The sequence below is a fragment of the Diaphorina citri genome, unplaced genomic scaffold, assembly GCF_000475195.1.
Source record: "Diaphorina citri unplaced genomic scaffold, Diaci psyllid genome assembly version 1.1 scaffold1033, whole genome shotgun sequence".
NCBI lineage: Eukaryota > Metazoa > Arthropoda > Insecta > Hemiptera > Psyllidae > Diaphorina > Diaphorina citri.
In genome coordinates, this window is record NW_007378463.1 from 74,585 (window position 1) to 96,673 (window position 22,089).

Below are 22,089 nucleotides of genomic sequence, written 5' to 3' on the forward strand. Positions count from 1 at the left end.
CTCACAACAAAGATCTATCTAAACTCTGCCCAAAAAAATTGAAAACAAAATGGGAAAAGTCGCAAAGTAAAAAGTGAAGATGTTGATTTCAATTTGGAATATGATCGAATTACCTAATCTTCCCAATATACATGGAATTCTATTTAAGTGTTGCCCGTTATCAGTCTCACAACAAAGATCTATCTAAACTCTGCCCAAAAAAATTGAAAACAAAATGGGAAAAGTCGCAAAGTAAAAAGTGAAGAAAAAATCTATTTAAAAAAATCATAGGAAAATAAAAAATATCAAACAATAATATCGAAAGGAAGCGTTTCTGTAAACCAATTGGGGTTGGATGCCTTTTTAATTCGCGAATACAGCAAAAGCATTTTTTTTTCCAACTTTTTACTTTCTAATTTATAAACTGGAGTCTACAAATTCTACTATCTATTATAGTTTACTACTCGTTAATATCAGAAGAATGAAAATGGCATTTATGGGTTAAATAAGAGTTATGCGCGGATCTACGAAGAGAAATGTCTGTGGTAAATATCACAATAACAATATTTTTATTAAAAGTAACTAAATCATTTATAAATTAATATTTAAGAATAAAAATTTGTTTTCCTATTATTTGAGCGTTAGTTTGGGTAGTTTTTCGTACGTCAAGTTCGATCATTTTTTTCCCTTCCTTACCAACTTTATGTATGAATATGGTTTACTTATTTATTTTTTCTCTCTTGAAAAAGAGGGATTAAAAAACTAATAATCAACAGGATACTTTGAAATGGAGAAACTACAAAGAAAGTATGTATTAGAAACCCATTAATGGTTATTTACTTTCTATTACCTACATGTATTACCTAAAAATGGAACCTATGTAAAGGTAATGAGAAAATGTTGGAGATTTTTTTTTCTTTAGTTCGATGGAAAAATATTAGGTAGGTAATGAAAAAGAAAATGTTAGTTGAGGAATTAAATGAAAGCAATTTTTTAAATATTAAAATGGCATCAGCTCAATTTCATCCAAATGAGAAGTAATTAAATACGTATAGAAATGTTTTCCTACTAGTTTTGATGTGTTGACAGTTGTGTGGATCAAATTATTATTATATTTATTCTTTTCTTGATGAGGTTTGATTGTGATAGTTCCCACCCTTAATTTTAGATATTTCATCTCACCCTGAATTTTAATAATTAGAATATGGCAACAGAATACTTTCAAATGGAGAAACTAGAAACTACAAAGAAAGTATGTATTAGAAACCCATTACTTTCTATTACCTACATGTATTACCTAAAAATGGAACCTAAGGTAATGAGAAAATGTTTTTTTTTTTTTTTTTTTTTTTTTTTTTTTTTTTTTTGATGGAAAAAATTTTGGGAGGGAATAAAAAAAAAAAATTTTGTTGATTTTTTTTTTTTTCTTTAGTCTGATGGAAAAATATTAGGTAGGTAATGAAAAAGAAAATGTTAGTTGAATTAAATGAAAGCAATTTTTTAAATATTAAAATGGCATCACCTCAATTTCATCAAATGAAACTATGTGAATTTAAAACGGCATTCCGACAAGCAAGAATAGTCCTAAAAAAGCATCATGTTTGCATTATTTCTAGTGCCTATGAATAAAAATAGATTCCTACCAAAAAGTCAGTAGGTGGAAGAACTCTCAAAAAAGTATTGATGGTAATTAGGCCGAATCTTCACACATGAATTGGATTCTCCTATTATTTCAACAAGAAATTCAGATAGCTTCATTAGATCAAACCGAATTTGAGTCTTACAAAAAAACACACAATACACATAGAATACTTACAACACATATCTTAGATTCTATTATAATATTAATACATACAACTTATCCTTTTTTTTTTTTTTGAAAGCCCAATATTTCTTTTGAAGAAATATTTCGGTATCATTTTCAAGTATTATTTTTTCACTCGTGGGGAGCTACACAAAATTTCATGTTCAAGTCCGCTTTGTCTAGTTTTGAGTTTGACAAAGAAATAGGTCAAAATAACCCTTTCCAAAATATAATTTCTTTAGTTCTTCATTGAACTCCTTCCGTTTATATTCCAATAAATCCATTACATGAAAGAACTACATTTTCAATAAAATAACCCTTTCCAAAAATTCCAAAATATAATTTCTTTAGTTCTTCATTGAACTCCTTCCGTTTATATTCCAATAAATCCATTACATGAAAGAACTACATTTTCAATCATAAAGGACTTTCTAAAGAAAAAAACGAGTAAAATCATTATAAAAGCACAGCCATTGAAAATAAAATAGTTAATAAATAGGTCTTCACATTTTTATAAATTTGAAAAAAGAATGAATAGAGTGTTCAAAACAGAGTTCATAATTTTCCACCATGAGAGTAGACATATAGAAATTCATTTCATACACGAGTAAAAAAATAACACTTCTAAACAATACTCACAAAGTAATTAAATCTTCGTGCCAAGCTTTCCCGTACAAGTCAAAGGAATTTCGTGTGCAAAAAACAAGTTCGTTCGATGATTCTTTACCTCTACATTTATATCACGAAAAATTAATTTTAAAATCCTACCTTATCATACTTCCAAATACTTACAATATATTGTAATAAAAAGTTATAAATTAACAAGTCTTGTTTTTTATCGAAAAAAAAGTTCTTTAAATTTAGATTTCTTTTTAATTTTACCTAAAATATTAATAATATAGGTATAAGTAGATAATCATATATCCGAAAAAGAAAACTTACCAAAGGAGGAAAAATATGAAAGTCAAACATAAATGACGAGTATTTAGGTATAAAATAGTTTAAATGTTACTATAGAGAGATTATAGAATTATTTTAAAAAAAATGTATGATCGAGTTTTTTGATTAAAGTTAATTAATACAATAAGAAATGTGACTAGACTAATATGTTATAATAGTAATGTATCTCTCTCAGCTTACAGATTACACTGCCACAGTATCGTAGGTTGTGAGGCCTCCGTTTTGGTGTTGGTATCCTCCGATTTCGTTTCTGAAATGGAAAACAATATCAACGTTAATGATTTCGAATTCAAAACCCTAAACCGAGAAATAACAGGGATGAAATTTTGACTAAGAATTCCCAATTCTCTACGGAATTTTTCCTCTTCCTCTATGATTTCCAGATAAATTGTTTTAAAATTACCGGTAAATTGAAACATTTAGAAACTTGATTAATGAAAATATTTTGAATTCAGAAAAAAAAAAACCCAAATGTACAATCCATTCTGGTTTCAAAATATTTCTAAACACTGAATAGGTAAGTACATTGCTCAATATTCAACACAATATTTTAGAAACACAACATTAAACATAAACAATGTTTGGAAATAAATAAAAAAGGAGAAAGCATTAGGGTTATTTGCACCGACACATTTAATTTGAAGCAATGAATTTAGACTGCAGATGAAAAGATGAGTAAGCACGAAAATATAAGAAAGAGAAGAAAATGATTGGGGCACTAAATGAGCATATTATTAATCAATAAATTAAATATGATTGAAATATTAGTTTTATTTTAGTTTCTATTTTGGGTGAGTAAATTTAGAAGCAAAATGGTAAAATAGTTCAAGAAGACCGAGTCCAAGTCATAAATGAAGCAGTAGTTACCTAATACCTATGTATAAAAAATATTCAAATAGCACTTTTTAAACAGAGGAGCCTAAGTGAAAACAAATTTTAAAATCGTAAAATGAAATTTATTTGAGAAGTAAAATTGTTTAGAAAAGAAAAAGCAGGGGAAAGCGGCGGAAAACTAATTTTAACATGCATTTATCTACGCCCAAAATGTTTACTTCTTTTATTTCTACTAAATATTTAACAAAAATTATTCTACTTTTTAAAGACCAACTTACGGATTCCTGGTAGAATTACATTAGAAGAAGAATTAGGAGCAAGAGAAACAAAACAAGAGAGTAATAATACATGGGAAGATCACTAAAAACTACTGCCTTGTTAGTTGAAGGCATAGTCATGCATGAACCCTATCTGTAATAATAGTATGTATATAGGAAAAATCTCAGCTTCAAAAAAGCTTTTTCACGAAAATTTCAAATTCTGGCCCCAAAATCCCAAAACCCGATCAAGTGATCAACTGGGCCCAGCAAATGGTGAATTGGAAACCCAAACCTTTTTTCACAGTTTGAGTAAATAACACAGAAGAATTACGCACTGACATATTAAATATAATTACATAGGTCCCAAATCTTAATTAGCGTGGTGGACTTCGGATCTGGAGGTTGGTGGTTCGAGTCCAAGTCAAGTTACACCAACATCAGTGGTGCAGTGGTTAGCGTGGTGGACTTCGGATCTGGAGGTTGGTGGTTCGAGTCCAAGTCAAGTCAAAAAAATTAGCCTAGTGCATTAAGCGGGGAACGACATTTGTGACAAGCATTTATGCTTAACATAATTAAAATTCCTTCCTTTTTTAATAAATTGCATTTACATTAAGGGATTAGTGTGTAAAGCCCCATAAAAAGGATTTCGCGGCGATGAAATACTTGTGTTGGCGTAAATTCTTTGTTATAGTACCTATGCTCAATTGCCCGCCATGTAGTACCTGCCTCGGTGGCGTAGTGGTCAAGACGCTCGCCTGGTAATCAGGAGGGCGTGGGTTCGATCCCATCCGAGGTATGGAATTTTATCCTCATTTATTTGAGAATTTGACCACATAATAATGGAGCTCTAAGGGTTAGGTAGTAGAGAACGCCTAAGGCGTTAACCTCGGCTAGTGGTTGCCTTCCACTCAAGAGTCTATTATTATTATTATTATTAGTATTTTGCTCCTCCAGGAGAACCCTGCCACTTAGAAGAAGGCCATAAAAATAATATGTTGCCAAACGACACAGCATCCACTCAGACAAAATTGTTACATTAAATGAGATTGGAATGATTAAATAGGTTTGACAGAGGGAACTGTAACTGCTATGGTCTTATCGTCCCGAAATCGAAGAGAGAAGGAAGACAGGATAGGAGAAAGCCAGCCGTTCCGAGAACGAACATTATACCATCAGGATAAAATTCGCCCCGGGCGGATATCGAACCCGTAGCCTAGCGCTTACAAGGCAGACGCGCTACCAACTAAGCTAACTAGGCTGGCGAATGAAAGAAGTGAATGCTATGTTTTAACTCGGTGATTTTGTAATGAAAGAAAACACCGTCAGCTCCCAAGGTGTAGTGCTCACTGCGCTCGCCTTGCACGTGAGAGACTGATCTTGTGACTGGCTGTTACGGGGCCCATACAGCACTCAGCCTCGTGAGGAACATGAGTAGCTATGTATAATATGTATAAATGCGCATAGCGGTTAATGCCAGTAAACATTGGACGTTAGATTCATTTATTGAGGTATTTGAAAAACCCTACAGTGAGCACCAAATTTGTGATATAATAAGACAAATAAACTTTTTTTTCCTTTCTTTACTTTTGAGAAAGAAAGTTATATTCACTTGAAAAATGAGACACAGGAATTCACCCGTGGGGACCTGTGTTTCCCACGCCCAGAGATTCGAACCCACATACCATGGACTGTGAGCCGGAGCGCTGATGAAGGTGGCCGTTGGCCTGCATGGGCGGACTACCCAGGGTAAGAAGAAAGAAAAGACAGATTCCAGAAGAAGTGGAAGAAATAGAGATAAGAAAAATTGAAGGGTTTATGCAAGCAGAGTTTGATCCTTCAAACTCTGCTTAGGTCTTTTTTGAATAGAACAGCTTTACTTATGCGGAATGTTGTTGAGAATCGATTGCAAAAGGAATCGTGTTGATATCTTCATTATGAATCAAGATACACAAGTTTTTGTAAAATCCACCCAATACTTTTCCAATGGGAATAGAAAACTTTAAAGCGGAATCGAAAATACGGGTCGAAATCTACGTTTCGACTTCCGTCGACGGACGACAGGTCCGACCCCCTACCTCCTGTCTAGAGTTGTATACTCGTAAAAGAAGAAAACTGAGGTAATTTATTGGGGTCAGGTGTGCATTTGAAGAAATTTCAGTGCAACTGGGAAAAGATTTTTTGTAGAACCCGCCCGAAGTTGTGTTATTCTTTGCATTACATTCCTTAAAGATGTTATTTTGTTTAAAAGGATTGGACAGACAAATGAAGGACATTGGTGCTACCCAGGGTGCCCGTGTGGCCTCCATTCTGATGCGGGAATGTCTGGAAATTCATAGCGGCCGCCTTGGACGCAGGATCCATCTCCTCTCTAAAGCCTAACAGATGGAACGTAGCGTAGGGGCAGATCTCGTCCTCCATGCCTGGGGAGAATACAACAGGTGACCTGATTAGTTCATATGTGTGTTCATAGAGAAAGAATCAATAAACTTTATTGATGAGCTGCCCAAAGTCTGGTTGCCAAACGACACAGCATCCACTCAGACAAAATTGTTACATTAAATGAGATTGGAATGATTAAAATTGGTCCCAAAGGTCAAGTTCTATGCCTCCATTGACAAAAAATTGCACTGACATTATTTCAAATGCAAACATTAAACGGGTTACTTTGAGGTGATCTTGTGTTGACCAAGCACGTAAACGGGAAATATTGTCTTTTTTTACTCATTTGATGAGGGGTATACTAAGTTAAAGTTCAATGTAGCATCTGTTTCATCAGTATGAATTCCCCTTGAGTTATTTATCCATGTAGAATTTTAGATATGTAATCCATGGAGTGATCCCTTTAAAGGTATGTGCTGTCGAATCAGTAAAATATAAAATGTTAAATTACAATAGCTCTATCGTTATGATTTATACCTACTGTAGGTAGATAGATACATTTACTGTGTACCTAATTTACAAATTTTTACATTTATCACTTTCTACATTCTACATTCAAACTAGAAAAGTACTTGAGCATGCAAATGATTAATAGAATTGTATGTAAAATTACGGACCTAACATGATATAAACTACTAACATTCAGTGATCAATAAATTAATAATGTAAACTATTGGGAACTTTCTTTTTTTTTTTTTTTCAAGGGTATCAATCGATATAGATTTTCAGTAACTACCACACATCACACCATCAATATAATTTTCTATTCTATTAAACACTACGTCAGACAAGAGATAAGATGAAAATGAGGGGTTAGATAGGTAGGCGAATATTTTAGGTATTGTGGATTCGAGATTCGACTAATGCAGACCACACACACTCAGACCGTCTGAATGTGAGTGACGGAAAAAGCTCGAACCTAGGCATGGCAGACCGTATGACAGACCTAGCTGACAGACAGTCAGAACGTGTGTGACGGAAAAAGCTCGAACCTAGGTATGTCAGACCGTATGACAGACCTAGCTAAGCTAACAGACAGTCAGTCAGAACGTGTGTGACGGAAAAAGCTCGAACCTAGGCATGTCAGACCGTATGACAGACCTAGCTAACAGACAGACCGTCAGAACGTGTGTGACGGAAAAAGCTCGAGACACATGTCTGTCTGAACGCGAGTGGCTAGCGTGATATACTAGTCAGATTAGTTACCTACTGACTTACCTGATTAGAAGAGAAGGACAGAGCTCAGAAGAAGTGTTAGTAGACAACCCACACTGAAATGTACTTGCAATTGATACGAGAGAGACAGAGAGAGAACCAGAGTGAACACACAATAGCTCAACCTTATTGGGAATTTAGCTGAAGAGTTTTGACCTCTTGAAATTTTGCACATTACAGGCTTACTACAAATATAAGATAAATAGTATTAATACTTTTACATACTGGAATTAACATAAAAAAAAAGCTCTTATACCCGAAATCAAAATCTAGAAGCAGACCTTTTGAAAACTACAAAGATCTACTAGAAGCCCCTTAAAACGTACAGACTACAGAGAATAGTAGCCCTTGAAAACCACAGACATTTTGGAAATTTCCTGAAATTCACAGAAATTAGTAGGCCCTTAAGAAGTACACGAAACTAGTGAGAGTACAAATAATAAAGGCCCTCGAAAACAGCAGAAATTAAAAGCCCTTGGAATTGAAAAAAAAAGTTAGTCCTTACTTAAAAGAGCACAACACTACATAAAATAAACTCTGGTAATTACCTCTCACCCTTCTCCTCACCATGAAAAAAAGCGGGTATAGGGTGTGCACTCAAAATACAATACCTCCGCGATGCGCAGCGAATACCAGGGTCTCATCGGAGCCCAGGACAGGCGGGCGGCGGAGCCCCCCCCCGGGCACCAGGTAGACCCCTGCCTTGAGATTTCAACTCCTCGTACATAATTTCGACCTCGCGGGGATCCCACGTACAATGGTTTGCGGAACGAGCCAGGTGACCTTGAAGTAAGGGAGGCGGCGGTGAGCCAAATAAACAAACTCAAGTCAGACACCACGGCCGAGAGAAAAGATAACGTAGGAATGAGAAAGATAAACATGAGGATCGAAACTACACAGTGAAACGTGGAAGATGGAATCAAATTAGGAAATACTACGCTAACAAAAAAAAAGAGGAAACAAAAAAAATAAAAAAAATAAGAAAAAAACCCCCCAAAAAAAAAAAAAAAAAAAAAAAAAAACTTGTGTTTGAAGCTTGAGAAAATAGCTTTTACATCCCAAATGATAAACTTCGTCACCAAAAATTGCGAACCCAAAGCACAAATCTTACTTTGAATTTACACGAGACGTGACTTCAACGTTAGTAAGGTGAAATAACACCACCTTGAGGTAGTCCTCTTTAAAAACATGAACATATTTCATACCTAAATCCCTGACATATTGGAAAACTTGTCAACTTTATCATATCAACCTCATCATTTAAATTGGACTTTATCATATCAACCAATTTCCAAAGCGTTGGTCAAAGATAGATAAGTGCACTTAAGGTCAAAAGCCTTTTCAATGTCAATTGACGTTTTCCAATGCCAGTATTAAATGACTTTTTGGTTTGCCAACACTCACACTTAACTTATACTTTTTATAGGACTTAAAGTTGGCACGTACCTACCTTACTGTTTGGTATTGTGTCTTACTAGTGGCCAGTGTCTTACTAGCTTTCTTACTGGCTTTTACACCTACTCTCTTTAGAACTGAAATTTAGAACTCTTTAGAACTGAAATTTCGAACTCTTTAGAACTGCAATTTGGAACCTCAAATTCAGAACTCTTTCTTTACGAACGTTCTTTACAAAACGTTTGCACCTACTCTCTTTAGAACTGACATTTCAAACTCCTCAGAACTGAAATTTAGAACTAAAAAAAAAAAAAAAAAAAAAAAAAAAAAAAAAAAAAAGGAGAAACATTTCAAACTCCTCAGAACTGAAATTTAGAACTAAAAAAAAAAAAAACGAAAAAAGGGAGAACTATACAATCCAAATTGAATCTAAAGGGAAATTAATAGGGGGAACACAAGCAGGCCATGCCAAATAAGATCCCGCCCCCTCGAGCAGGGGGAAGGTGTATGAAATGGGCCGCCTTACTTATTGAAGTACCTCGCTTGATCCTATCACAGGTGTTATAGTTGGAGCCAGGGACGGGGGGCAGTTTTCTGTTGGGGGGTGCGATATAGCCGAGTTCCTCGTTGATGTGACGTTTGTCTACTGTGTTCATGCCACCCACCATGCTCTGGTTGTAAACGATGTCATCTGGAAGAGGGAGAAGAAGTGTGTTAGTCATGTGAAGAAATTAATTTGGTACTTATTTTCTACCAATCAAATAAACTAAATACCTAATACAGATAAATCTGGTAGATTTTATACCACTGACATGGCCATAGTTCTTTTTGAGCAATTATTGGGGAGCCCATATTTATTGGAGGTCATGTGAAGAAATTAATTTGGTACTTATTTTTCTACCAATCAAATAAACTAAATAACTAATACAGATAAATCTGGTAGATTTTATACCACTGACATGGCCATAGTTCTTTTTGAGCAATTATTGGGGAGCCCATATTTATTGGATTAGGGCTTTGAAGAATTTGGAGATGAAATTTTTGTCTCCTAAAATTAAGTTCAACCAACCAATTTTTCTCTCATTAAGTTTTACACCCCTGTCACTACTTTCACTATCGTGAAACCTATCGTACGGAAAATAAGTAAGTGCCAAACTGGGCAGGACAAGAATGTAACTGTACCCTACAAGGCCGGTCAAGAAATTAAGGAAAATGTGCCCTACAAAATTAACCAAGAAAGTGTCCACAGGGTCGGCCCATGTGTGGCACACACACAGTGGCCCTATGAAGGCCTCGTGGCCATATGAAAGCCTCAGAGTGGCCGTATGAAGGCCTCAGAGTGGCCGTATGAAGGCCTCAGAGTGGCCTTATGAAGGCCTCACAGTGACCGTATGAAGGCCTCAATCCGGCCCATGTGTGTCTCACAGTGGCCGTAAGAAGGCCTCAAATTCACCTCGCAGTCGCGTCTGGCCGTCGCCCTTTCTTCGGGACACTGCAAAGCACACCACCAGCAGTCCCACAAACACTACGATGACTGTGGCACCTATGGGGACCACGGCGTTCCAATCGATCCAGCCAGGAACCCAGGGGAGATAGGGGGAGAAGTCGGACGTCTTGAACGGTGGCATGATGGTTCCTGTGAGAGGGGAAGAGAAGGAGGGGGGAGGAGAGGAAGGTAAAGAGGGGGGAAGGAGTGTAAGGGAGGAAAATTAGGAGTGAGAGAAAGAAAAATGAAGAGGGAGGAACGAAGAATGAAAGAAAAGAGGGGGAAGAGAAAAAGGAGGGGAAAAAGAGTGAAGAAAGGAAAATGAAGAGAGAGAGGAACGAAGAATGAAAAAGAAATTAAAACTCAACTAGGCCGGACAAGAAATCAAGTGCCCTACAAAATTAACCAAGAAAGTGTGTCCCCGAGGGTCGGCCCATGTGTGGCACACACACAGTGGCCCTATGAAGGCCTCAGAGTGCCCGTATGAAGGCCTCAGAGTGGCCTTATGAAGGCCTCACAGTGACCGTATGAAGGCCTCAATGCGGCCCATGTCTGGCTCACAGTGGCCGTAAGAAGGCCTCAAATTCACCTCGGAGTCGCGTCTGGCCGTCGCCCTTCCTTCGGGACACTGCAAAGCACACCACCAGCAGTCCCACAAACACTACGATGACTGTGGCACCTATGGGGACCACGGCGTTCCAATCGATCCAGCCAGGAACCCAGGGGAGATAGGGGGAGAAGTCGGACGTCTTGAACGGAGGCATGATGGTTCCTGTGAGAGGGGAAGAGAAGGAGGGGGGAAGAGAGGAAGGTAAAGAGGGGGGGAGGAGTGTAAGGGAGGAAAATTAGGAGTGAGAGAAAGAAAAATGAAGAGAGAGGAACGAAGAATGAAAGAAAAGAGGGGGAAGAGAAAAAGGAGGGGGAAAAAGAGTGAAGAAAGGAAAATGAAGAGAGAGAGAGGAACGAAGAATGAGAGAGAATAGAAAGTAAAAGAAAAATGAAGAGGAATGAAAAAGAAGTAGAAAACAGAGGAGAGAATGGAAAATGAAAGGACGGGAACAAAAAAAAAAAAAAAAAAAAAAAAAAAAAAAAAAAAAAAAAAAAGAGGAAAAAGGTGATTGGTTTGGTTGATATTGGACACTATGCACTTACAGAAAAGTCTACAAATGTAAATGAAACAAATTTACAGAAAAAGTCTACAAAGCCAAAAGACCAAGTATCCAATTAAATATAACCGTAACAATCCGAGACAAACTTTATTGAAAAAGGAACTGTAACTATACTAAGGTTTTATCGTCTTGAAATAGAAGACAGAAGTGCAGCCTATGCTGGAGGCTGAATGTACCTTATCTGTTAAGGTTAAGGATAAAGTTCGTCCTCCGGCGAAAATCGAACCCGCGACCTAGCGCTTACAGGGTAGGCGTACTACCTTCCAAGCTAACTGGCTAAACAGGGTAGCTCATAAACTCTTACCTTCCATATAAAAATAAATTTGCATTGTGTTCAGCATGAATGCTAAAATTTATCACGTGACTTAGACTCGAACCACCAACCTCCAGAATATCTAGATGCAGAGTTTCCCTCATCACTACACTACCGAGGTTGTTCTTACCTTCCATATAATCTCAGGAGCCGGGACGCCCACAGTCAGACAGGGTAGCTTGATATCTTCCGTGTACGTCGCGGTAAAGTTATCGTTAAAGGACGCAATCCTGGCCGGTACGCGGTCATTTTTACATTTATCACTTTCTACATTCTACATTCAAACTAGAAAAGTACTTGAGCATGCAAATGATTAGTAGAATTGTATGTAAAATTACGGACCTAACATGATCTAAACTACTAACATTCAGTGATCAATAAATTAATAATGTAAACTATTGGGAACTTTCTTTTTTTTTTCAAGGGTATCAATAGATATAGATTTTTAGTAACTACCACACATCACACCATCAATATAATTTTCTATTCTATTAAACATTCAAGGGTATCAATAGATATAGATTTTTAGTAACTACCACACATCACACCATCAATATAATTTTCTATTCTATTAAACACTACGTCAGACAAGAGATAAGATGAAAATGAAGGGTTAGATAGGTAGGCGAATATTTTAGGTATTGTGGATTCGACTGATGCAGACCACACACACTCAGACCGTCTGAATGTGAGTGACGGAAAAAGCTCGAACCTAGGTATGTCAGACCGTATGACAGACCTAGCTAACAGACAGACAGTCAGAACGTGTGTGACGGAAAAAGCTCGAGACACATGTCTGTCTGAACGTGTGACAGACCTAGATAACAGACAGACAGTCAGAACGTGTGTGACGGAAAAAGCTCGAACCTAGGTATGTCAGACCGTACGGCAGACCTAGCTAACAGACAGACAGTCTGAATGTGAGTGGCTGGCATGATATACCAGTCAGATTAGTTACCTACTGACTTACCTGATTAGAAGAGAAGGACAGAGCTCAGAAGAAGTGTTAGTAGACAACCCACACTGAAATGTACTTGCAATTGATACGAGAGAGACAGAGAGAGAACCAGAGTGAACACACAATAACTCAACCTTATTGGGAATTCAGCTGAAGAGTTTTGACCTCTTAAAATTTTGCACATTACAGGCTTACTACAAATATGGATAAATACGTATTAATACTTTTACATACTGGAATTAACATACAATAATAAAAAAAAATAAATAAATGAAAAAAAATTGCTCTTATACCCCGATACACAATAGCTCAACCTTATTGGGCATTTAGCTGAAGAGTTTTGACCTCTTAAAATTTTGCACATTACAGGCTTTCTACAAATATAGATAAATACGTATTAATACTTTTACATACTGGAATTAACATAAAAAAAAAGCTCTTATACCCCGAAATCAAAATCTAGAGCAGACCTTTTGAAAACTACAAAGATCTACTAGAAGCCCCTTAAAACGTACAGACTACAGAGAATAGTAGCCCCTTGAAAACCACAGACATTTTGGAAATTTCCTGAAATTCACAGAAATTAGTAGGCCCTTAAGAAGTACACAAACTAGTGAGAGTAAATAATAGGCCCTCGAAAACAGCAGAAATTAAAAAGCCCTTGGAATTAAAAAAAAAGTTAGTCCTTACTTAAAAGCAAGGGGTAATGGTTTACCTTCGGCAACAAGCGAAGCATTTGGTTTACCGCCAATAGTGTTTAGCTCTAGAACTTTATTAGAACTTGTGTCGCCTGTATTCAAAGCAAGGGGTAATGGTTTACCTTCGGTAACAAGCGAAGCATTTGGTTTGCCGCCGATAGTGTTTAGCTCTAGAACTTTATTAGAACTTGTGTCGCCTGTATTCAAAGCAAGGGGTAATGGTTTACCTTCGGTAACAAGCGAAGCATTTGGTTTACCGCCAATAGTGTTTAGCTCTAGAACTTTATTAGAACTTGTATCGCCTGTATTCAATGCAAGGGGTAATGGTTTACCTTCGGTAACAAGCGAAGCATTTGGTTTGCCGCCAATAGTGTTTAGCTCTAGAACTTTATTAGAACTTGTATCGCCTGTATTCAAAGCAAGGGGTAATGGTTTACACTCGGTAACAAGCGAAACATTTGGTTTACCGCCAATAGTGTTTGGCTCTAGAACTTTATTAGAACTTGTATCGCCTGTATTCAATGCAAGGGGTAATGGTTTACCTTCGGTAACAAGCGAAGCATTTGGTTTACCGCCAATAGTGTTTAGCTCTAGAACTTTATTAGAACTTGTATCGCCTGTATTCAAAGCAAGGGGTAATGGTTTACCTTCGGTAACAAGCGAAGCATTTGGTTTACCGCCAATAGTGTTTAGCTCTAGAACTTTATTAGAACTTGTGTCGCCTGTATTCAAAGCAAGGGGTAATGGTTTACCTTCGGTAACAAGCGAAGCATTTGGTTTGTCGCCAATAGTGTTTAGTTCTAGAACTTTATTAGAACTTGTATCGTTCGTATTCAAAGCAAACTACATAAAATAAACTCTGGTAATCTCTCACCCTTCTCTCACGATGAAAAAAAGGGGTATAGGGTGTCTCAAAATACAATACCTCCGCGATGTCGCGAATACAGGGTCTCATCGGAGCCGGGACAGGGGGGCGGCCCCCCCCGGGGCACCAGGTAGCCCCTGCCTTGAGATTTCAACTCCTCGTACATATTTCGACCCCGGGGATCCCACGTACAATGGTTGCGGAACGAGCCAGGGTGACCTTGAAGTAAGGGGGGGGTGAGCAAAATAAACAAACTCAGTCAGAAGCGAGAGAAAAGATAACTTAAATGAGAAAGAATAAAAATGAGGATCGAAATAAAAGTGGAAACAGAAAATTTGAATAAATTAGGAAAATAGCTACCTAAAAAAAAAAAAAAAAAAAAAAAAAAAAAAAAAAAATTACATGGTTTGTACGAATTTTATATAGTGAACTGTGTACAACAGGTGTTATAACACGTTGTATTACTTACCATACCATGTGTCGCTAGGTCCATACACCACCTTGTAACCTTTGATCACACCGTTAGCCGTAATGAGGGGCGGAGATACCCATGATGCTCGGATGTCAGTGCAAATATCTGTTTTAGGGTCCCCTAAAAGTGGTTTTTAGCCAATTGTCTGTACATATTTTATAGAGCGAACTGTGTACATCAGGTGTTATAACATGTATTACTTACCATACCATGTGTCGCTAGGTCCATACACCACCTTGTAACCTTTGATAACACCGTTAGCCGTAATCAGGGGCGGAGATACCCATGACACCCGGATGGTTTGAGAGGTCAGTGTGGTACAGGTGTTATAACATGTTGTATTACTTACCATACCATGTGTCGCTAGGTCCATACACCACCTTGTAACCTTTGATCACACCGTTAGCCGTAATCAGGGGCGGAGATACCCATGACACCCGGATGGTTTGGGAGGTCAGTGTGGTACAAGTGTTATCCTGAGGGGGCTGCTCAGGGGTTCCCTCAGCGGTGTACTGTTTGACCTCCTCAGACATTGGGCCCGGGCCTAGCTTGTTCAGCGCCTGCACTACTACGGAGTATTGAGTGTACGTTCTGAAATCAAATGGATATTGTTTTAGCATATTGATGGTAGACTTAGTAACTTTGTGAAGGTTCATTTTAAGTATCTAAATATGAAAATAACTTTTAGTGAAGATATTGATAGATTCTGACGTAACTTTGTGAAGATTCATCTTGAAAAGAAGAACAAAAGTTATTGTGAAGAGTAAAACTGTGAAGAGTAAAAGTTATTGTGTTCTTCTGTGAAGAGTAAAAGTTATTGTGTTCTTCTTTTAGTGAAGAGTAAAAGTTATTTTCATATTTAGATATTGTTTTAGTCTGAGAGCTAGCGATGTCAATTTTACCTCATAAGGTACACAACTTTCGACCCGTAGGTTTGTTGAGGAAAGGTGAGCGAACACAGAAACTGGAAGTCTTAGTGGCCAAATCGGGATATTTTTCCTCGTACAGCCGTTTGAAATTTTGATGAGTAGAAAAATTACATGATTAGACGTAGAATCACTTAATGATGTCAGAAAGTTGCAGACGAAAATATTAACGAGAACTTATTCTAAAAAGCGTTCAAACTCGCCGAGGGTACCCGGGTCTTCAGTAAGATTAGGGTTGAAATGACACTTTAGGCAATTGACGGAAATTTAATGTTAATGTGACTGAACTTACTTCAGGGACGACAGCGTCAAATGATGTTCCTTGCCTTCTTCCTTGCTAAAGTCGACCGTTTCGAATAGGAATGGCTTATCTGTGGACGTTTCCTTGTATCCTACATAGTATCCTTGTATAACGCCGTTCCAATGATCTCTCTCCGGGGGGCTCCAGGATACTTTGAGCGTGTTCTGGTCAGTGGCTTCTACCTTGATGTGGGTCGGGGGACCGCTGGGGGCTGCGGAATAGAGGGGGAGATTTGCAAATGCGCCACTGATTTTGAAATTTGCAAAATTCGGAGGTTTTTGCTGGTTTTTTTTTCGACCTTAGTCAGAGATTAAAGAAAGATTGTACTTAAGAACCGCTTTCGTATTATTTCAAGGGTCATTCCTTACGTCCATACATCCAATTCAAGATCGGAAAATTCGGTCAGAAAAAATAAAATGAAATCTAGATATCTGAGATAGTACGACCTTTTTTTTCTTGAAAAAAAAAAAAAAAAGGAAGACAGGATAGGAAAGCCAGCCGTGCCGAGAACGAACCTTATCTGTTTAGGATAAAATCCGCCAAGGGGGGAATCGAACCCGCGACCTAGGGCTTAAAAGCCAAAGTACCTTCTTCTGCAGTGAGTATAGTGACAGTATCAGAGGGTTCAGAAGATCCTATCTCATTCTCAGCCACTATCCTGATATGGTAGGTCTGGGCAGGTCTCAGATTGGGGCGTCCCACCCGTTAACCGCGGCCTCCCCCCCCCCCAAACCCGATGCTGGATACGCCCATGATCCTAGTAATTCCCAAAATACATCTCTCGATGGCCCTCTGGGTAAATCGCAATTTTTAGTCCGTCCTTCCTTTATTATTACAATGTAAATGCTGTTTCTTTGTGTTATTATGTTTATGTCACAACTTTGGTGCTCACTGCAGCATTGTAGGATTTTCCCAATATCTCAATAATCCTAAAATCCAATGTTTACCTACCATGCTGGCACCGGTCGCTATGCGCATTTATATGTCATAGCTACTCATTTTCCTCACGAGGCTGAGTGGGCCCCGCAACAGCCAGTCACGGAATCAATCATTTGGATGATACAAATTTCTTGACCCCGCCGGGAATCGAACCCGGGTCTCCCGCGTGCAAGGCGAGCGCAGTGACCACTACGCCATGGGAGCTGACGTATCCAACTAAATATAACCGTAACAATCCGAGACAAACTTTATTGAAGAAGGAACTGTAACTACTAAGGTTTTATCGTCTTGAAATAGAAGACAGAAGTGCAGCATAGGAGAGGCTGAATGTACCTTATCTGTTGAGGATAAAGTTCGTCCCTCGGCGAAAATCGAACCCGCGACCTAGCGCTTACAGGGTAGGCGTACTACCTTCCAAGCTAACTGGCTAAACAGGCTAGCTCATAAACTCTTACCTTCCATAAAATAAATTTGCATTGTGTTCAGCATGAATGCTAAAATTTATCACGTGACTTGGACTCGAACCGCCAACCTCCAGATGCAGAGTTTCCCTCATAACTACACTACCGAGGTTGTTCTTACCTTCCATATAATCTCAGGAGCCGGGACTCCCACAGTCAGACAGGGTAGCTTGATATCTTCCGTGTACGTCGCGGTAAAGTTATCGTTAAAGGACGCAATCCTGGCCGGTACGCGGTTGCTAGGCGACAGGGTGACGTTCTTACTAGGCTGTCCTTCACCAATGTTAGTAGAGGCCGTCACGTAGAAGATGTAGTTCTGCTTCTTTTTCAGACCGGATGCCTCATAGGTCATTTGTTGGGAGGAGATTTTCTGGCTCTTGATTTCCTGAAATAGAAATGGAAGAGGTAAAGTCCCGTTCTCACTTGTGAGTTTTATCCGAACGTCCTGTAGGCGATGTAATTTTAATGAGAGTGTTCCCACGACACGATTTTTTTTCCAAACTACACAAAATGTCCTTGTAGGCAATGTAATTTAAATGAGAGTGTTCCCACTACACACGACACGATTTTTTTTTCAAACTACACAAAATGTCCTTGTAGGCAATGTAATTTAAAAATTGAGTGTTCCCACTTGGGCACGAAGGTCGTTTTCGTTTCGCACTTGAACTTTTTTTTTAAGGATGTCTCCAATGTTTATAAACTTACAGGGACAGCAGTGGAGCTATCATCAGGAGTCATCACTACCAAAAGCATTGGTAGCCACACAAGTAAACAGGGCAGAATCTCCTCGTTCTGTCCTTTTGATACTCAAATCACTGAGTACTCCATTGGGCAGGATTTCCTCTCTTATAGTGTACCTGAGGGAATGAAAGGGAATAGTTAATAATAATTTTAATCAAAAAGAATAGACCAGTTGCGCTTACTTAGGTCAGGTTTCAAAGTCAGAGAGCATAAAAAATGATGAACTAGGGAATTTTTCTTTGTATTCTAAGACTACTAGATCCCGAGATAAATCGACTAAAATACCGATACCGGTAAATCTTAAACTCTGACGTCACAACATACGCTTCCGTACGCGATGATGTCGCATCAGCAAAGCTCCCTTGCAGGCACTAATGTAATGTATTTGTGCGCATGCGTTTCTGCGAATTTCTTATAATCTGACGTCACAATCACACTTTTTCATTAGAATGGCAAAAAAAGAAAAAAAATCGAGCTTTTAAAGTTACTTTTTCGGAGTTTTGACTTCAGATTTGAATTTTTCACAACTTTTTACGTAGGAATCGACCTTTTAATCATACATTTTACCCCATTTGGTTACTCATTAGTCTATAACGGGCGGCCTCCAATTGCTCCCATAATTGAAATTTAGTGACTAGCAATTGGACATCGGGGCAATTGGAGTGTCATCAAATGGGAGGCATTGGAGTGTGTCCCCCATTACTTACCGGTTATCACTCTTAGGATCCAATCTCTTGTTATTCATATTCCATAGGATACCAATTGGTTTCTCTCCCTTAGCTTCACATTGTAGTACGCTGGGTTCTCCTCTCCTGGACGTCTGGTTACGAAGTTTGATTTCAAACTCGGGAGGGGCTGAGGAGAGAAGTAAAGGCGGAAAACCATTAAAGCTGGGGTTTAGCAACTCGGGATCGAAATGAAATGAGGATTCCCCTATACTTAATAACCAGGTCAACCTCGGATTGAACTCTCAATCCTGAGACACTCCACGGTAGTAAAACTCGACCTAAAAGAATCCTCGGGTTAAATCCCCTATAAAAAAAAAAGTTCTCCATTTTTGATAGAAAATATTTCAACAAGTTTCTCTCTAGTTTTTGGTGTTGGCATAACGGCATCTGATAGCATATTTGACCCAGCATCTAAATGGGTAGTATTGTGTCTTACCCTGTACGCTGATAGTAATGACAGCACTTAGTCCTGACCCAATACCATTGACAGCTTCACACAGATAGTAGCCCTGATTATTCTTCTGAATATTGTTAATATACAGGGTGCCGTCTTCTACTTTCACATCCGGATTGTTCGGCCTCAGATCTTTGTAGTCACCGGGGGAATTTCCTGTGAAAGAAAATCAAATGAAAATGCATCTTACATTCTTACATCCTGTAGAAAATAGAAAAAAAATTGCAACTTTTGTGGCTAGTTAAAAGACCTTGTTAAATCAAATTTTTATTTTAGTTGACTCAAATTTAATAAAAAGTGGCCAATTCTGTTTTCCTTCACCATAGTCTCTTACCTATCAATCATAAAATTAACGTCTTATTCACACAGCAAAATTTTCAAATTTTTGCCCGATTTTTCTTCGTCCAAATTTTCCTTTGTCCAAAGTTACAATTTTCCGAATTTTCCTTCCTTGGCAATGTGGACACACTTCATTCATTTGTATACGCCTCAAGGCAGCCACAAAAAAAAAAAAAAAAAAAAAAAAAAAAAAAGGAGCGAAAAACTACAACTTTTCATTCAAAAGTGGCCAGTTAAAAGGACCTTGTTAACCCAGCATTTTTTTATAAATGTTGGCAGACTCAAAATAAAAAGTAGCCAATTCCGTTTTCCTTCACCATAGTCTCTTAACTTTCAATCATAAAATTAACGTATTATTCAAACAGCAAAATTTTCAAATTTTTGCCCGATTTTTCTTCGTCCAAATTTTTCTTTGTCCAAAGTTACAATTTTCCGAATTTTCCTTCCTTGGCAATGTGGACACACTTCATTCATTTGTATCCAAAGTTACAATTTTCCGAATTTTCCTTCCTTGGCAATGTGGACACACTTCATTCATTTGTATACGCCTCGAGGCCGCCACAAGAAAAAAAAAAAAAAAAAATCGTGACGAAATATTCGTTTCCTGCAGTTGTGAACTTCGGCCGTAACTTCGATGACTTTGGTTGGATGGAAGAGTACTTACCAGCAGCCTTCTTCCACGTGACTTGGGGCTTGGGAAATCCATCAGCCTTGCATTCTACTTTAGCGTCACTGCCCTGGGCAAACGCCTTGTCTGAAGGCTCCAGGATCCATCGTGGAGGTACTGTGGGGGAAGACAGAACGGAGCGTAAGTACACGATAGAAATGGTAACAGAAGGTAAGTCACCTAAAATATCGAGCCTAACTAACTCGATAGAAGTGGTAACAAAAGGTAAGTCACCTAAAATATCTAGTCTAATTCTCAATTTCTCAATACCTGATGGACGCCACTTATGCTCAGACCGCGATCTGAGACCCAGGTCTGTCAGACAGTGTGAGCTTGGGACCTTGGTCTCAAGCTTATCCCGCTACACACGTCCCGATTGTCTGACAGACGATCGCGGTATGCCAGGCAGTCTGAGAGTGAGTGGCTGGCCTAAAATTTGGCTTTTTTTTTTTTTTTTTTTCTTTGAAAATCATAGGTTGGGAAGGGGGATCAGCACAAACGCGAGGGTAGGGGGGGATAGCAGAGTGATAGGCTTGAACGGCAAAACATTCATGTCGACATTCAATAGAGATGGTAGCAGTGGGGAGTTGGGTAAGGGAGAGAAGAAATGGTTTGTGCCCAGTGATTTTACGTTAAAGAAAATGTATGTTCTTACCTTTGGATATTTTGTATTCAATAATGTATCGCTTAATGGGAGAGTTACCGTCATAGGGTGCCACCCAAGACAGTTGCACGGTTTTACCAGACTTGTCCAGAATTTTCAGACCATACGGTACTTCAGGGATCATATCTTAACTGACAAATGAAATTCAGACCTACACGATCTGGTGAGAAAAAACCTTCATTTGTTCACACTACTTCGCGAAGGTCAGAATTCAAAAGATATTTTCAAGCAAAAAAATAAGTTTAAAATTTAGGGAAAACATGCTTCCCCTACATGCAAATTGCAAAGTAAATAGCTCATCCCAAGGGGATTGAGCTAAATATGTATCAAATCCCCAGTCTCAGTAGAAAATATCTGTGAGTTTTTTGAAAGGTTTCAAAAATCCCAAGATATTTTACACTAGGAAAGAGGATTATATCTCGACTAACCAATGAAATTCAGACCTACACGATCTAGTGAGAAAAAACTTTCATTTGTTCACACTACTTCGCGAAGGTCAGAATTCAAAAGATACATATTTTCAAGCAAAAAATGAGTTGAAAATTTAGGGAAAACATGCTTCCCCGACATGCAAATTACAAATTAAATAGCTCATCCCAAGGGGATTTAGCTGAACATGTATCAAATCCCCAGTTTCAGTAGAAAATATCTGTGAGTTTTTTGAAAGGTTTCGAAAATCCCAAGATATTTTACACTAGGGACTTGGGGATATGTTGATAAGATCAAGAAAAAATCTGATCGTTTTTGATACTTGTAGTGCCACTGTCATTAACTGTCATAAAAGAACACGTCAGTGTCATAAAACAACACGAAAATCGACACTAGTTACAATCTGAAAATATCTTGATCTTTTATTGTTTAATTAACAAAATTCCAAGACAAATTCTCTGCTTCTAATTTCATATGTAGAATTTCATGATTTCGTAGAATTTTTGTTAAAAATAATAATACAAAAAAGTTTGAATATGAATGGGGACTTACTACCACTTACCCAGGTAGTTGAGGTCATAGAAAAAAAATCT

The 22,089-nt window shown here is 38.0% G+C and overlaps 1 protein-coding gene and 1 long non-coding RNA gene across 2 annotated transcripts in view; both read right to left on the reverse strand.

Moving 5' to 3' along the window:
• Nucleotides 1-374: 374 nt before the first annotated feature.
• LOC113469330 lies at nucleotides 375-2,104 on the reverse strand. Its single transcript, XR_003392780.1, has 2 exons — nucleotides 1,502-2,104; nucleotides 375-994 (listed from the first exon to the last, which is right to left on the reverse strand). It is a non-coding gene; the product is annotated as an uncharacterized LOC113469330 (long non-coding RNA).
• A 3,331-nt stretch (nucleotides 2,105-5,435) lies between these two features.
• LOC113469327 (protein sidekick-1-like) overlaps nucleotides 5,436-22,089 on the reverse strand; it is a 29,630-nt gene continuing 12,976 nt past the window's right edge. Inside the window, 17 exon segments of the mRNA XM_026826933.1 lie at nucleotides 5,436-5,583; nucleotides 6,125-6,257; nucleotides 9,413-9,577; nucleotides 10,340-10,522; nucleotides 10,962-11,121; nucleotides 11,985-12,084; nucleotides 13,503-14,232; nucleotides 14,845-14,967; nucleotides 15,052-15,190; nucleotides 15,192-15,438; nucleotides 16,066-16,285; nucleotides 16,662-16,779; nucleotides 17,596-17,859; nucleotides 18,205-18,331; nucleotides 18,923-19,070; nucleotides 19,380-19,553; nucleotides 20,401-20,520. Coding sequence (XP_026682734.1) covers nucleotides 5,469-5,583; nucleotides 6,125-6,257; nucleotides 9,413-9,577; nucleotides 10,340-10,522; nucleotides 10,962-11,121; nucleotides 11,985-12,084; nucleotides 13,503-14,232; nucleotides 14,845-14,967; nucleotides 15,052-15,190; nucleotides 15,192-15,438; nucleotides 16,066-16,285; nucleotides 16,662-16,779; nucleotides 17,596-17,859; nucleotides 18,205-18,331; nucleotides 18,923-19,070; nucleotides 19,380-19,553; nucleotides 20,401-20,520 — 3,266 coding nt within the window. The 3' untranslated portion in view covers nucleotides 5,436-5,468.